Source organism: Cyclopterus lumpus, chromosome 22 (assembly GCF_009769545.1).
Source record: "Cyclopterus lumpus isolate fCycLum1 chromosome 22, fCycLum1.pri, whole genome shotgun sequence".
NCBI lineage: Eukaryota > Metazoa > Chordata > Actinopteri > Perciformes > Cyclopteridae > Cyclopterus > Cyclopterus lumpus.
In genome coordinates, this window is record NC_046987.1 from 10066985 (window position 1) to 10081967 (window position 14983).

At 44.5% G+C, this 14983-nt stretch overlaps 1 protein-coding gene across 1 annotated transcript in view; it reads right to left on the bottom strand.

The window, feature by feature from the left end:
• LOC117725417 (latent-transforming growth factor beta-binding protein 2-like) overlaps positions 1 to 14983 on the bottom strand; it is a 75863-nt gene that overhangs the window by 13740 nt on the left and 47140 nt on the right. The window contains 21 exon segments of the mRNA XM_034525565.1: positions 549 to 671; positions 2391 to 2516; positions 2661 to 2780; positions 3049 to 3174; positions 4163 to 4288; positions 4779 to 4904; positions 5085 to 5210; positions 5418 to 5543; positions 5622 to 5747; positions 5862 to 5984; positions 6155 to 6274; positions 8618 to 8737; positions 9005 to 9124; positions 9331 to 9459; positions 9983 to 10108; positions 10955 to 11029; positions 11496 to 11532; positions 11753 to 11772; positions 12624 to 12920; positions 14324 to 14488; positions 14573 to 14695. Coding sequence (XP_034381456.1) covers positions 549 to 671; positions 2391 to 2516; positions 2661 to 2780; positions 3049 to 3174; positions 4163 to 4288; positions 4779 to 4904; positions 5085 to 5210; positions 5418 to 5543; positions 5622 to 5747; positions 5862 to 5984; positions 6155 to 6274; positions 8618 to 8737; positions 9005 to 9124; positions 9331 to 9459; positions 9983 to 10108; positions 10955 to 11029; positions 11496 to 11532; positions 11753 to 11772; positions 12624 to 12920; positions 14324 to 14488; positions 14573 to 14695 — 2580 coding nt within the window.

Below are 14983 nucleotides of genomic sequence, written 5' to 3' on the forward strand. Positions count from 1 at the left end.
CAATCAGACACTAACAGAGACGCATGAAACCCCCGCACACACGCTCGTATTCCCTCCAACTGTTCTTCTGCTTCCAGTGTAATGGCTGTACAGCGGGAGTCGGCCAGGAGGCCTGTGGTGTGGCTGTCCTCAGTAAACGCAGCAGGCAACAGGAATGGCCAAGAACAATATTATCACAGCAACCAGAACTTGTGAAGGAGCTAAAGGGAGACGTTCCAGAGGGAGAAACACCTCCTGCTCACAATGGGGTCATTCATACTTCCCTCAGGGGAGAGGGAGTTCAGGGCTCCAGCCATGTAATCCAGGCACCCCTCACTCTTGAGACCATGGAGGAAAGCTTCTAAGCCAGGCTTGGACACTTTCACTGGAGCCCAGTCCCCACTGCCTATAGATAATCAATCAAAGCCAACTGTGCTTTACTGGGTACGCTTAACCCTAAATGTAGTGTGACGATCAAACTGCTAATGCTCAGAAAACCTCAGAGCAGAGTTAGGGGTCACGATGACACACACAACAGAAGATCATAAGGGAGTTCTAATTTGTCTTACCTTCACAGTCAGCCGTGTCAGCGTTGAACTTGAAGCCCGCCTCACACAAGCACATGAAAGAGCCATCAGTGTTCAGACACTCACCCCGGATGCACACATTGTCTTTACTGCATTCATCCACATCTAATGAAGAGAGAGGAAGAAAGAAAAGCAGATACATTAAGAGAGATACTTAGAGAAAGGGTGGGTCTCGAGATTTGTTACATATTAATTATCACTAAATATCCTCATGTATCCTCCACTGGGAACACCACTCCTTTTCATCAAGTATCACAAAAAGAATGTGTAATCAAGCGCTTGCCTGAGCACAAGAGGCATCGGCCATTTGGAGCACTTAACAGTATACTGGAAAACAGGAAACAAAGGACGAAAAAAACATCTACCTCAGCTCTCAGGCTGAGAACATTTCCCTCTCCAACTCGTAAAAAATAAATAATGAATGTGACATGCTTGATTAGCGGTAGATTGGTGTATAATTGCGGCATTACAACATAACTTGTAAGGCACTTGGACTCGCTGTAAAAGGTTGGGAGAAAAGCTAGAAAGTGGGGGAAATTCATCGCTGGGGAAAAAGACTGTCTTCCCTTTCCAACCTTTGATATTCAGATGTATCTTTTTAAGAGACAACAAGGCAAATACCTGTTAACAAAGATAGGGAGAAAAAACAAAACAAAAAAACAACAACAATAGCCCATACTATAAGTAAATACATAACTATGCTGTGACTGGATAGCTTTGGAGTTCATTTAAGGACTACTCCTGTATTGAAAGGCACATCAAGGTTATGGCACAACCTGTTGACTTGGATTACATTTCGATGTGTTTCAGTCCTTTATTGCGTATGTTCTGTATTTGCTCAAAGACTGGCCTGGTCAAGGCCAAGCATCCATTTGGCCCCACCTGTCTAAAATCATCTTTCATTCCCGTAAACGTACATATCCTAGTCCTCCCTTCCCCTCCCCCTCCCCCTGCAGGCTCATGTCAGAGGGGTCTGGCTTGTATTGTGTCATCACTGTAGACACAATAGAAGGCTGCAAGAAAATATACGACAACTGCTGATTTATAGGATAATTAGAGCCCAGTATTTGTTGTGGCGGGCAGCCAAGGTACCTGATGCCGGCTGGACAGTTTACTGAGTCTGTGTACGATATCTTAGGCTCAAGGACCAAACCTAGTCCGCTACTTTAAGTCAAACCTGCCAATTAAAGGACCATGCCTCCGTCTTGCAGGGACCTGCACCCAGAGATCCAAACCTACCTGCTTCACATCACGACAGGATATTTTACTGCCAGACATCCTGCCGTTTACTTAACTTCACCTCTTTCTGTACTTGCAAGACACACCAGAAATTACACTGATCCAATTCTGAAATCCTAGCCAAAGTTATTTCATGTATTTTAAAAGCAAATGCTCCAATGTGTTGAAATTAAAAGCCTTCCTTAGCTGATGGTCAGGCCACATTTTTTCCCCATCGCTGTGACCAGTGGGTCACTGGGTGCGGCTGGAATAACATCAAACTGATGTCCGAACGGAGAGTGAGCTGAGACAGTTGATGAGGCCATGGCCCATTACACAGACTGAGCACCCATGCCAAGTGTCCCAGACCTGGCCTTAACACCCGGAGCAGTGAGGTGAGGACACTGTCTGTTACCCTGCCTGCACTTAATGAAGAAACTTGTGCTAGCTAACAAAGTTACCGTAAAATTATTTTAGTTTTTTTGGGCTGATTATTACATTATTACCAACTTTCTCCAATTTTGACTCTGCCTCACCCAATTACACAAAGCCCATACAATGATTTCCCATTGCTATTACTGCACTTGCAGCAGTGTGTTGCTGTACCTTGGCAGCCAGTCCTTCCATCGATGGTGGTATATCCATTAGGACAGATGCATATATAGGAGCCCTTAGTGTTCAGACAGTCAGCTTCTCCGCAGATTCCCACGATGGTTAAACACTCATTGATATCTGTCACAAATACACAATCACAGCTCCGTCAAGATGCCAACATGAGGTAAGCTACGAGAAGCAGTTAACCACTAATGGTATATATTATGTGTCTCAGATGTGCATGATGACTCAGAGTGTAGGTGTGAGTATGTGTGTGTATACCTCTGCAAGACGTCCCATCCACCATCTCTAGACCAGCAGGGCAGAGGCAGTTATAGGAACCGATGATGTTGGTGCACTGGCCTCCCACACAGAGGCCGGGGTCCTCACACTCATTCTCATCTGCATTGACACACACACAGAGATGTCATCACTATGACACATTACCACTGGCTGTAAATCGCTGGGTCTCACTTCAAATTTGCCCAAGTTTCGTCATTTGGATGACGAGTTTCCACACCACAGTGAACATGTTGGAAAAGTAATGCTGAACCTACAACAGCAAGTAATGGCTTATTCTTACTACAGTGGGCCGTATTATGCTGGCGCAGATGACTGTGGAAATCATACATTTTAGTGACCACAGTGAACCTTCGCCACTGTGTCGTACCTTCACATGAGAGCCCGTTGGGAGCCACTGTGAAGCCTGGGTCACAGGCCATGCAGGCAAAGGAGCCCTCTGTGTTGGTGCAAACACCCGTGGGGCATACACCTGGCCTCTGGCACTCGTCAATGTCTAAGATGCAGGAGAAAAAGAAAAGGTTAGATAGAGGTTATCATTTAAAGCAACAGAAGCGCCACTTTTTGACCATTCACTGTCTTATCTGCTAAAAGATGTGTGTGTGTGTGTGTCTGTATGTGTGTGTGTGTGTGTGTGCATGGGTGTGTATGTGTGTGTGTGTGTGTGTGTGTGTGCACATGTGTGTGACTGAGCCCAACATACAGTAAGTAAAGCCCTCTTTATTAGATCGCACTGACAGTGGTTTATTAAAAAGAGTGGAAAGATAAGTATGCAGGATGGTCATCGAATCCAAAACAGCAAGTTTTTACAGGTGGCGCATAATACTGTATCTACAAACAGTCACTGGCTCGCTATCATGTGATCATTGGAAATTCCTAGAGCCGTTACAGATTGTATTTCTTATGGAGAAGATAGTGTGGGCCATTGTTAAGTGCTCCATTTTGCCTTTGGGTGAACAGAGCGAGTTCAACAGGGTGAGCTCGCTGCAGTATGTGGAAGGCAGGGGAGTGGTTGACTTCATTTCAAATTAAGCCCTTAATATTTTCCATGGCATCAGAAACATCCATTAAAATCCTATCTGAGGCCGACTTGGACTCAGGCTTGTTTTGTAAAAAGTTTTCCCAGCGCAAAGACACATATCAGTAGGGGATCTTCCTTTTGGGCTACATCCATTCAAAAACACACCACAGTATATATGACTAACTGAGGCGATGTTTGAATCCATTTAAACAGTCATCCCTTTTCTGCTTCTCATGAAGTCATGACAGATAAAACCTCTCTGGATTTGTCAAAGCAGCCGTTTCACCGCATTGATCTCATAAATCATGTCATGACACATTACTGAGCACTGTAAAGATTTTCTGTAATTGGGTTCTGGGTCTAATGCAGTTCCTTTTTACTGTGGTCTACTGTAACGTTGGTACAATGTTTCCCATAGTGACAGCTCAAAGTAGTAGGTAGTTAAACACAGAGGTAGTTTTACCCTCACAACTGTAGCCGTCCTGAGACAGTCGCAGACCAGCTCCACAGCTCCTGCAGGTGTAGGATCCTGGGGTGTTCAAGCACAGCTGACTCGGGCACCTGTTCGCCACCAAGCACTCATCTACATCTGAACACAAAGACATGGACACATCATAGCACAGATTACCATCTCTGGCTTCAAATAAGTAAATGGCCGCCAGTTTCAATCAGTTAGATGGATAATCACTGGAGCTATGAATTACAAATGTCGACACCTCTATCTTTTTAGCTGAGCTATCCACAGAACATTTGCCTGACATCATCTTGTTCTATTTGCGGGCTTGTGTCTCATTGTGTTGAGCAAGGATCAAATGAGCGGTGCCAGAGGCAGAGGGGTCCAGGATCCAGCTATGATGTGATGTCTAGGAGCAGGATTTGGGGATTTTGGAATCAGATGATGGTTCTTTGAGGTCCAAGCTGTCACACGTGATGCCTCAATCAGCTGGGTATGTGTGATACATGAGTTATTGGGTAATAAGGCAATGTCTGGCATGGTTGAATAGAAGAGGCAGCTACAAACACCTGTGCTCAAGTATACAAACACAATATTCCTGCACAAACATAGCCAAACACCTCACCATCACAGTGTTGTCCCTCGTCAGAGACTCTAAAACCAGGTTGACAGACGATACATGTGAAGGAACCCTCCGTGTTCGTACATGTTCCCTTCGGGCATGTAGTGGGCAGCGCACACTCATCAATATCTGGCGTGAAAACAACACAGATTGTTAGACACTCACTGCCAGATAGCCAAGAAAAAAAAGACCCACATTCCTGATGAAAGGCAAGAACCACTAACCCACCCAGTGTTAGTTATCTCAGGGTGAATGATATACATATGACATTATGCAGGAATTCATAAAAGTGGTGTTGAATAAACAAACCTTCACAGAGCTCCCCGTCATAAGATACTCTGTACCCTGTAGGGCAGTTCTCACATATGTAAGAGCCTTCTGAGTTCAGACATATCCCGTTGGCACAGGTAGACAGGGACTGGCACTCGTCAACATCTGGGCAAAATACATGCACACCAGCACAGACACGCATGGACACTGATTACTATAAAGACCGAATAATACGTGAATGGAATTCATTGGCACAGGGGTTTTAATGATGAGGTGACAAACTATCCAGATGTGTTGAGTAAGTCTTCAACAGTTGTAAAAGCACTAATGTTTTTTACTGAATGAGGGAGCACAGCTGAAGATTGAGTTTACCTTCACACCTCTGCCGGTCTTGAGACACTCTGTAGCCAGCCTTACATCTGGTACAGGTGTAGGACCCCTCCGTGTTGGCACACACTCCACCAAGACACAGATCCCCCTGGGCACACTCATTCATATCTGGTAACAGAAATAACAAATTCATCACAACTGGAAATGCCGATCATCCCCATCTACCAGTTTAGGCCTATTTCATACCTTCACATCTGAGTCCATCAGCTGACGGACCAAACCCAGGCCTGCAGTTCTGGCAAGTGTATGAACCTGCTGCGTTGATGCAAATTCCCGCAGGGCACACGTTAACAGTTGCGCACTCGTTGACATCTAACAAAAAAATAACAATTTGCAGACATTATACTGCTGTCAAGAGAGCCCCACAAGCTGAGAAGTATGCAGCGATGAGTTACGCCCAAAAGCTCCAAATAATCCTTTGCAGACCTTCACAGGCTTTGCTGTCTGAGGTGACTTGGTAACCATGGTTACAGGTGCATTTGTGGGTGCCGTCCAAATTTACACAGCGGCCGTGTAGACAAACTCCAGGGAGCTCACACTCATCCACATCTGGAGGGAAGACACAGAGGGGGAAAAAGGGGGCCTCAGAAAATAAAGACAACCACTCACTCTTTGTAGCCTTTTTTTTAATAAACCTTTAATGGAGCCGTGAGGCTTCTGTTGTAGCACTGTGGTGAAGTACTATATGGGATGTTATGGGTGTCTTGACTGACAGTTACCTTGGCAAACATTGTCTGGTGAGAGTTTGTATCCTTGGAAACAGTTGCACCTATAGAAGCCCTCTGTGTTGACACACCTACCACGACCGCACACTGTTTGGTTGAAGCACTCGTTTACATCTGAGGACAGAAGTCAGGAAAGGACACAACAGGAGATTTAAGGTTTCATTGTGCCACAATTACACAGTATTATTTAAGGGTCAGTTCACCCAAATTAAAAGTCTCACTTACAAAACCTCTTAACGGTATCTAGAAATGCCTTTTTTTCTGAGACCGCAATACAGTGAAAGTACTGTAAAAGGAATTTCACCTGCGTTGCTCACAGCAGTAAAAGATTACATCGAAAACATTCAACAACAACCAGGCGGAAGTCTCAGGGTGAAGTCCCTGAGGAAGTGTGATTGTATGGAAGTCTAGGTGAAAATTACCCTCCTAAGGGTAATTGGGCCATTGCAGCAGGAAACAGCAATACGATACAGAAAATAAAAACAAAATGAGTGTTGCATCAGTAAAGAGAAAGCAAGTACAGCATAATGTATCTGCTAAATGATTGTAAAACAGCAATCCTTAAATGACATCAGTGCCAGATTTATGAGGGCCTTTTACTATTTGCAGCAGTTTTGCTGTCTTTTCCACTCAGTCGACCCAGGAATTACATTTGTGGAAAACCTTATGCAGGATTAAAGTGTTAAAACAATGGCAATTGTTCAGCTTCAGTAAAGATGTGAGGAGAGAAAGTCTGACCATTAGAGTGTAAGAGACAGAAAAAGAGACAGAAAAAGAAAAGAAAGGAAGGAAATGTATTTGTCTACAAAGGAAGTGGCGAGCGTACATGATAGAGATGCTGAAACAGAGAGCTCACACAGTGAAGACTCGACTCGAGAGTCACAGACTGGGTTTTGTTTGCCTAGCAGTGGGCACTGCCAGACGTCTGTCAGTATGACCCAATGCTTTGTTTCTGCAATCATCCCACATCGCAGGCCTCCGCGATAAGCCGTGACAAGGGAATGGAGCTATTTTCTCTATCACACCAGCAATTAGGCTTATCCACGATTCGCCCAATTGGGCCCAAACCACTATGCTCATGTCAATTGACTAAAGCAAATACTGGAAACCCAGCGCTCATTTTTTATGTGATACTCTGGGTCTGTTAGTGCTGCCTGGGTGGATGTTCGGAGTAAAAATATTTACCTCCAATGTTATCCCTCATTTACAGGGTTCCTCTCAGTTGCTATTTATACACCACAACATTAGTGGACTCACAAACAGAAAGTAGCCAAAGTGGAGTTGTCTTTGCAGGCAAGGGAATTAAGAGGATTAAAACAAGGGCATCAGTCGTCAGACTTACTGAGAAAGTGGATAAAAAGAAGACGAAAAATTACCGCTCAAGTTCATTTCAATATTTTCAATCATTCTGTCTTTCTGCTTTGTCACATTTCTGGGATACTCACTCCTGAAAATCAGGTTTCCAAACAAATTAGTGGGGTGCAAGGTCATAGAGAGGGGATGTGGTAAAGTAAAACCAATCAGGCTCTTATGTAACAGAGCCACTTTCACAACACACACCAAATGTAGTTTGTTGGCCATTTGTGTATTCAAATTAACAGACACTACGGGTGAGTGAGAGAATTTAGTTGCGTGTCGGGACCTCTTCGTTGTGGGGAATTGATCCTTTGACCTTCTCATACATCTCCTGTGACTGCTCAGTCCTCTCACCTAGCCCAGCAGTGGTAATAAAGCCTCCGTTGGGCCCAACAGTACAGTGGCCAGAGCTCTCCAACAATAATACGCTGTTTGTTCAAGGCTGTGGCCAAGAGAAAATATTTGGACTCTCCCAAATTGAAGTATTCTAAACAATCTTTTTTTCAGTGGGCCACCAGTGATATCAAAGGATCAGCAATAACACAGTGAATGTGTTTAAACAATATTGAGGGATATGCAGAGGCTGCTAGGTGAAGGAGTTGAACAAATCTACGTGGAAACACTGAATGGAGAGAAAGGGTGTCGGGTTGTGTTCGGTCCACACAATGTAGCCATCATCGCTGTGGTTTTAGGCTGTCATATGGGCCCAGTAGTGGTCCACACTTGATATTAAAAACGTTTTGAAGTCTTTTGAAGCATAAAATACAATTTATTTTTTAAAATTGTTTGTGCACATCAACAGTCAGAGTGCCCCTTTGAGCAAAAAGCCGCAATTCAGTGAACCTAATTCAACTATTTTGTGAACTGTACCGCATCATGCGCTGTCAGCAAGTCATTAACGGCATTGCCTGTTGCCATGACGGTAATTTTTGGTGATGCCAACTGGGAGCAGCCGCGTTTGTGTACGTAAATGTTCCCTAATACAGGAAGCGTTTCCAGTGTGAGAGGGAAACCCAGCTTCTTTCCATGCAGCGGTCGGAAACCCCCGTAGGAGTTTGGGTCGTGGTGGTGCTGCTATGATCGGATGTGGGGTTGTCTTACCCACACATCTTTCATCAACTGGCCTGTACCCCGGGCCACAGGCCTGGCACTGGAAGGAGCCAAGAGTGTTGACGCAGACACCGTTGGGACAGGAGCTGGGATCTCTGCACTCATCTACATCTGCTCGGAGGGAGGGTGGGACATATAACAATTTGATTTAGTTGTTATGAAAACAATGTGCACATGTATGGGAGAAATATGTACAAACACACAATCCCTGCGTCACGGACTGAGCAGAGTTTTGTTCCTGGCTTTGACTCAAGGAAAATACATGTGTTTTGTAACCAAGCTACACATTAACTCATGGCAGCAAACAAATACGTCTGGCTCGGATTGTGCTGTTATATGAACTGAATGTGAGCATAGGAGCTTGTGCTTGCATGTCACCTTCGCATTGGCCTCTCCAAGACTTGGCGTAGCCACTGCTGCATTCACAGGTGTAAGATCCTTCTGTGTTGACGCATTTGCCATTCTGGCACTTGTTGGGCATGCTGCACTCATTAATGTCTGCCAGTTTGAAAGAAAACCAAGGAGAACGGAAAAGAAAGTGACTTTTGTGCTCCACAGCATTAATTGGGGGCAGGATGCGTTTTAAATGAACAGTGCTGACAGACAAGAACTTGAGGTAATCTAGCAGAGAGTCTGAAAGCTTGTGGTGACTTTCATCCATTGGAAACATTATGTCTCCTGCTGTCATTTGGGTTGTGTCTCACCTTGACAGAACTTCCTGTTCTGAGTGATCACCTGGCTGTAGCCGCTGTGGCATTGACAGGTATAGGAGCCATAGCTGTTTAAACAGCGGCCCTTCCCTTCACACGGATCCTCGTCACATTCATCCACATCTGCAATGGGAGATAGGGAAAGAAATTAAAGTCAGAAGACAGAGAAGGTGAGAACCAGAGATCGAATGGGACATCGCTTTTCAGTTCCATTTCACCAGCAGAGACTGTACACTTTCCAAGCCCTGACTATGGAGCTCCTCTACTGCGCAGGCATTCCTCAGTGATGGACCTGAGCCCAGCCGAGTCGAGCAGAGGCTGTGGCCAAGGCCTTCACTGTGAGGTCGGGGATCACAGCACCGTGGCAGCTTTTTGGATGGCATGTACGCTGTTGTCAGGCATCACGGAATAGGTCAACATAAACAAACTGATCTCTCTCCGTTTGGCTCGCTTCCTTTCTCAAGGCTTCTGTGCCGTGTAATGTTTGGTGTTAAGGACTTGCTTGCACAGACAATGATGGACAGAGCCACTGGGGCCTCTGGTGTCAGCGGCGTGTGTGTTTATGTGTGAATCTTTTATTTTGTGTGTCCCACCATTACCCCTGTCTATCTCCCTCTATATCTCACTTTCTCCCATTGCTGCTTACCAATGCAGTTGGTCTGCAGTGCACTGAGCTTGAACCCTGGCTCGCAGTGGCAGGTGTAGCCGGTCTGCACAGGAACACATTTACCAGGCCCACATATGGCGGGGGCATTGGCACACTTGTCAATACCTACAAAAAGCCACAGAGATATGCACGGTCATAACTCAGAAGGCAGACAAGAATATTTTTGACCTAAGGTTATGTAACATTACAGGCACTGTTAAAAAGAAAAAAAAGAAGAAAAAAAAACTGCATTCCACTAACACATGTTGTTTTCCATGGGAGTCAGTCTTGCTGTTTTATAGGTAAGGTCTTGGATGAGGGGACAGGTTTTACAGCACTGAAGTGATTTAACAGGTGGTATGGAGCTCTCACAAAGGGGTCGACGAGAAGCAGGTCATGCACAATAGAGCCGGACATTGGTGTTTTTTTTGTCTTTTTTTCTGACCAAATGGACTGTGGTAAAACAAAGAGTGAACTGGGCCCCTGTGTTCTGTGAAGGAAGGGAAACCTCACTAAAGTATGTCTTTCTCGAAAGGATTACTGTAAATTCTCCTCTTCCTCTCACTGTCTCTGTCACCCCAATACACACTTTAACCCTGCCGTCCACGCCCCCCTCTATTTTTCATAAATCTGGCCTCTCAGATTCGGATAGCTCCCCTTCCAAGAGGAACACTCTTTTTTTCTCGCCCTCTCACCCTCTGTGCAGCACGGCATCTTCAAGTCAAATTGACTCTGAGAAAAGGGGTCAAATAAAAGCATAAAACAAGCTCTCCTCGGTTTAACTCTGGGTAAGCCTGAAAAAATGTATTACGAGATGTGCTGCTGTCTGCCAGCAGTTGACTGAAAGCATACACAATTAAGAGTTCAGCTCTGTGCTGCCCTTGCCCTTTTCAATTTGACATTGGTGATTATATATTGAGTGCTTTAAGAAAGCTCATGTGTTCAATGCGTGTATTCTAAGGTATGTTTTACCAGTGGCTGAGTCTGTTTGGGTTGTGTCCTTTGAAGTTGGCCTCAGGTTGATGATTGAGGAGTCTGGAGAAGCCTCTGTGAAGACGGATTGAGACCGGGTGAGTGCAAACACAGTGAACCGCTAACACTGTGACACATATAAATTCTCATGATTTACAAGCTAAACAAGACACTGCCTGGTTCTCCCAACCACTACAGCCTCAGCTGTCACTCACTGGGCAGCTATATAAAAATGATCCATGCTTTCCCCCAGGCACCAGGACAAGGATCAAAATATATCAAGTAGACTCATTGAACGTAGTCAACCTTCAGACTTTAACGTCAATGTTTTCACTGGCGTGAGGGCAGTCCAGAATTGAGACTGCCACCAGAGTGAGCAATTTATAGAAAACACATCACATCTCTGTGCCTAACTGAAAATTGGCCTTTGAGCTTTGAGGGAGCTCAAAAGAGAGTCATTGAACAACAGCATTGTAGCACCTGTTGACAGTGATCAGGTCGTGTTTTATGATCTGTTTGAATAAAGCAAAGAGACAAATACCTGGATATTTCAGTGGTGAGTCAGTCACAACAGCTGGCTAGAAAACAATCAAATATTACATGTCAAATATATTAATTTTCATACAGTAAGTTTTGTCGGCGTATTCTGTGTAAATTAGGTGTGTATCAACCAAAATGTGGTCTTAATAAGTTATATAATCATAACAAACCCTCCAGCTGAGATAGCTAGAGCATATCGTTCGAAGATAAACATTTAAAAAAGATGTGCCAAGAGGTTGACAGGGAGAGAAAACGTACCGGACTCAGAATTTCCACATCTGCAACGAGAAGAGGAAAAGTGTATCAGTAGCAAAAAGTTGACATTCTGTTCGCAATAACGAGTAGGATTATGGCTACACTTAACATACACAACAGCCCGTGTTCTCTTTAGACACTTCACTCGCAGCTTTGGAGGTCTTTATTTCTAATAAAACAAAGATTATGGCACATTTATCCTCTAAGCCAGACAGGGAAAGTAAAGTCACAAAAGTAGTGCAGACTGCCGGCCGTGGAAAAATGCAATGAGCGACAAGGAAAAAAATATCTCAGATAATGAAGACAACCATCCCCAAATATTTACAGAATTGTCTCCTCATATAAATCAAAATGTTGTAGCTTTGCCATTAAAGTATTTCAGGAGCATTACATCAGGAAGATACATGTACAGGAAATCCTGAGGATTTAGATATATGGCCAATGTGGATTACTTGTGTGCATTGCTGTGATGCTCAAATGTGTTTCACTTTGATGGATGGGGTACTTAAGTAGTACTTCAAATATGTTCAATATTGGATCAAGCATTTATTTATATATGGAGATAAAAACATCCTCTTGATGTTTGAACCCTCACAAAAAAAAAGCCATTCACATCCTGTAGAAAATAAAATCTGATTGTGTTACCCAGCTTCCCTGCTTTGTATATGCCATGTGTTGTGGTAAAAGTGAATACCATGATTGGATAACTCCAAGGCCTAAGTGCATACTAAAATGTATCGACCTTAAAGTCAAAGGCCTAAGTGCATACTAAAATGTATCGACCTTAAAGTCAAAGGCCTAAGTGCATACTAAAATGTATCGACCTTAAAGTCAGCTTGGCTGAGATTTATTGAACCAAACATTTTATTCTCACCTTCCGGCTGCATAAGTGTCTCTTTGGCTGGGTGAGTGGGATGGAGAGGCTGCAGAGGAGTCAGAGGGTACCGGGGTGCTTGTGGTGTCTCAGGGTACTCGGGGTATGGGGGCACTTGTGGTGGCTGGGGCAGCCAGGGGAGAGAGGATGGAGGATGAGGGAAAGTGGGGCTTTGCTCCTCCCGTGACACTCCTGTGCTCTGCAGATCTTCTTCCTCCAGCTGTCTCACAGAAATCTGTACATCAGAGCGTGAGTAGGTGTATCCATGACCAGCTGGGCAGATCTCCTTGAAATGGTCTGCAGGGTAGGAAACACATAGCAGCAAACAATAGGCCAGAGTGTAATAGTGGCTCATGTTTCTGTCTGATATTCAGAGCAATACTTAAAGCCATCCGTGTAATATTGTTATGTTGAGCATGTTGTGCTGTGAACGATGGAGGTCGTGTTTCGCTCGAGCCGCAGAACTAGCTAGCTAGCAGGCCAATGACAGCGGTCAGAAAGGACTACCAGCAAGGGGATTTGGAAAGTTTAGGGTATATCTGGCCATTCAAACAGACGCAGCCATGCAAGTGGGGGAAGTAGAGGATCGTGTAATTCTGACTGGCCTTTGAACTCTTTGGTGTAGAGGCGTGTGGATGAGAGGCTAAATGAGGATTGGCTGGCTACATAAAAGGACGGAGACTGTACCTCTTTGTGTCGGAGCCCAACAAACCTCAGCAATGGTGAATTCATTACAATTGAGTAGCACTGTGTCCCCTACCTGACCTGAAACCAGCCACTCTACGCCAAAAGAGTCTGGAATAGAGATATGAGCAATGACAGATATGTGGTCACTGTAAATGTAGGAAATGTTGGTATGATAGGCTACTGAATGATGAATTTAAAGTGGAGGGAAATGGGGCTACATATGATCGGGAGCCACATCAGAACCACTGCAGTAAATATGGAATGATAGTCAACCGGCTCCTGTTACCAAGTCACGAGTAATAGGCCTGGCTGCTTGGTTCAGAACACGGCTCTAACAGCTTGTCAGGCCATACAAAGCCACCGTCTGAAATAATCAGAGGCTGTGTGTCTGTGTCAGTCCTGGCTGAGCAGCACCATGGAGGTCTGTGTATGTGATATCTGATCTATGACAATCCCCATGAATCACTGGCCAGTACAGTCACTCCATAAAACCAGCCTGTTTCTCTCAGAGACTTTGAAGATTAGATCGGTATGGGAAAAAAAAGATGACAACTACTTCCCATGTTTCACTTGGCCGAGCTGTTTATTTCTTCTGTGAAGCTTTGCGGTCTATTAGTAGGGTTTCACTCTGTGGTTTGGAGTGATAACACAAGACGGACTCCCACTATTATATAGCCTCCAAAATATGAAAACTGTTAGGTTTTTAGTTATTTTCCACTCAAAGCACACTTGGGTATTTTGAACTGCTGTACAAGTCTGTCAAAGAGCAACATGGTGAGTGGTAAATATCCGTTGCCTGGGCTTTCACTACCATTGTGAATCCTTGCATTATATTACATGTGACATTCTATATCTGCAAAAGTGATTAACCCTGCAAAAGTACAGTAAAACCAGAAATGGAGGATTTAGCGTGCGGATGGACGAGGAAATAGGTCTTAGTGTAGTGTGTAGGAAACAGTGTAGTGTGTAGATGAATTTGGTACAAATGCGGGGGTGACGTTTGGAGACTGTACCTGATCCATGCAAAGGACAGCGATCACACCCAGGGCCCCAGGCTTTGCCCACGCGGCTGCAGCAGCAGATCTGCTTGGTGATGTGTTGAGCAAGCGGCAGGGAGCATGTGCCTGCTGACACCGATCGGTAGCAGAATGCCCTCTGATCAGACACAGCCTTGTCCGCTAGGGAGAGATGGAAGGGTCCTCCTTATTCCAATTCAATACACGAGACAATGACCACAGGCTTAATGTGATAGTGATACTTACAGACACAATGGCTCCTGTCAGTATCCAACAAGAAGCCCAGTTTACACGTGCACCTGTAGCTTCCTTTGGTGTTGAGACATTCAGCATTCTTACAGAGCCCCGGCAACAGGCACTCGTTGATGTCTGTGAAAGATGGAGGACGTCAGAGTATCTGTTCCATTCTCATTATGGAAGTCATGTTTTTCCTTCTTTTCTTCTTCCTTTTTTCTCGCAATAAACAATAAATATTATAACAAATTTGTTGTATTGCATTTCTCATTTAGTATACAGAGGCAGAGCCTTTATGCTCGCAGACCAGCGATGTACGGCTTTTAGAGATGATGTAAAGCATTGATGATGTAAGGCTTTTAGAAATGATGTAAAGCATTTACACCTTAAAAGGTGATAGCATATTGCAATAGATCATGTCTT